This window comes from Anopheles nili, chromosome X (genome assembly GCF_943737925.1).
Source record: "Anopheles nili chromosome X, idAnoNiliSN_F5_01, whole genome shotgun sequence".
NCBI lineage: Eukaryota > Metazoa > Arthropoda > Insecta > Diptera > Culicidae > Anopheles > Anopheles nili.
Genome location: NC_071293.1, coordinates 14,022,109 through 14,024,490, shown reverse-complemented (window position 1 = coordinate 14,024,490; position 2,382 = coordinate 14,022,109). Strand labels below are relative to the sequence as shown.

The window sequence follows — 2,382 nt, the reverse complement described above, 5'->3', positions numbered from 1 at the left end:
GTGAGCAAACCCATAGTCGAACAGTAGGTGAAAATTTCCGGTAGGTACAAGGAAGGTGGAGCGTCGTAGACTCGAACTCGTAGCACCAACGGCTCGAGTGGAAAGCATCTTCGGGTCTGACTGGATTCCCATAGATCTGGGTGTGAATAGAATGACCGACCAATAGTTGTGATAACGCGTAAACTATGTAGCTATTACTTTTATGCTAATAGAGCGTATATGTTTCTATGTACTACCTCAAGTAAGTGAATGATGATATCAACTTAAGTTCAAATCTTCGCTGAACTAAAATCCCCTTTTTGTGCACTGCATTGTACAATGTACGAAACAAGAGATCAGAAAGAGTTCTCAGAAACAATGTGTGTTTTGCTGAAAATTTTTGTTATTGCTAACAAAATCATGGTTATAAATCAAAACTAAACCGAAAGCTTTGCGGACCGCACGGGAATGCTTCGTGGGCCGTAGTTTGGAGACCCCTGCTCTAGCACATCTGTTTTTTCGTCTACTATCAAGTTTTGTACGTTTACTCGTTTTAATTTTTTTTTTGTTTTATTGAAACACAATGAAACGATAGAGTTGTTTGTTATGGATATGGATTGAATGAGTAAAAAAATTCAGGACGGAAGTGAAAAAAAAACTATTTAAATAGACAGTTGTCAGAAATATTGGTGTTCAATTAAAGTATGTTTGATCTTCATCGGCACTGCTAGATCATCCGATATTGTCTGCATAATAAACACAACCTAAACATTTTCGCTCAAACGTCCCATTTTGCATTGTTCTACAGGAGGTGTATTCTATTCGCGTCGCACTGCTTGGATTGCAATTGGCATTGTCATTGCAGTTATCATACCATTGATGCTATGTATCGTGTGTGGTGTTTATTGTTTGAGGAAACGCAAACGCAAAGAAGACCCAGATTGGCGAATCCCACTTCCATCACGTTCTGGATCGCGAGCAACTTTGCGGAAGGGCGACGACAGCGAATTTGATGACAACACGATCAAGAAAACATTACGATATGACGCCACTTATCGAACAAACGAGCCTCTCGAAGGAAAGCCAAATATCAAGTTTGAGCAAAAAAAAATGGATCTGGATGAAGAAGACATCACATCCTCAGAAGGAGGTGAAAATAATACTAATGTAAATCGAAATTTTAGATATAAACATTTGAATGATCAAAACCAATTAGGTCGCCAAAATCCACGTGGACTTATTCAGGAGGGGGTTTTTTCCGGTGACGAAGAGGACGATGATGACCGCAAGAGATTTCCAACAACATCAACTGATGGAATGAGTAATAAACGTCAGCAGCTAGTGCAACAATTACAACAGGGACATGATAATACTGCTGACTCCCCTACGCAGACGTACGGCGCATATAGTCCAACATTTAGTGATATAGATCGAACAAGCAGCTTTGCTACAGAAGAGAATTCACCGCTCAACCAACGCCGCCCTCAAAACGGAAATTTAAATCCATTATTGAATAATAGCAGAAACTACTTTGTTGGTGAAAATAACCAAACATTGATGCAGAATGTTGGATTACCAAGTCGCATGGATAGTCGCTCAACAGAAGTTTAATATCATTAACATATACAATTTTTTTTACGTAAACAAATCCAATCATTCAAACATAACAAACATTCAATAAGGATTATATTATTTACAATAGTATTTTTATAGTATATGAAAGCAAACAAAGTAATAACATTACCCTGATAGTTAAGATCCATAAATAAAAATGCATGGTAAGGATAATTTTAAATAATCGGACTATTTTAGGCAGCATGTTCTTCGCATTTTTCCACAATGCGATCCGCAGGACACTAAATTCGGTTCGAATGAATCCGGTAATAATGCAATTTTGTAAATCAGAATGCCTTGACTGGAGGAAAAAGACCAAGCAATTATTTTATATATTCAACCATGTTCTTATTTGTATCCCGTTAAGATAATTATGATTAAATGATCTTATTGAAAATGTTACAAGAATCAAAATAGTTATTTGTGCATTAAAAGTGAGTCTTGGGAATAGATATGGTAAAGTCAATTTTGGAAACTAAAAATATTGTTACAGCTATGGCATAACCTCGTCTGAGCACCCCCCCCCCCCCTTCCTCCCCCCACCCGTATGCAGGATTGACTATCCAGCTACGAGTAATTAAAAGTCGTAAAAGCCTTGGCTTAAGCATAACAAGGTAGGTCATGTCATTACGATGTGCTCAATTGTGAGTGGGCCAGTAAAACAGAAGATGGCATAGCCTTTGCATATTCAATCTAGTACAATCTAATAGTAATATATAGCTTTGTTTTACTGAGAAGTAATGATAATGTGCGATATTTTTTTATTCTTCATTTCTATGTGTCATTACA

General features: G+C 37.2%; 1 protein-coding gene across 1 annotated transcript; it reads left to right on the top strand.

Annotated features, from left to right (window-relative positions):
* Positions 1-855: 855 nt before the first annotated feature.
* LOC128728756 (protein mesh) lies at positions 856-2,001 on the top strand. Its single transcript, XM_053822400.1, has 2 exons — positions 856-1,129; positions 1,196-2,001. The coding sequence occupies exons 1-2, from the start codon at positions 859-861 to the stop codon at positions 1,588-1,590; spliced, it is 666 nt and encodes a 221-aa protein (XP_053678375.1). The 5' UTR covers positions 856-858; the 3' UTR covers positions 1,591-2,001.
* Positions 2,002-2,382: the final 381 nt, after the last annotated feature.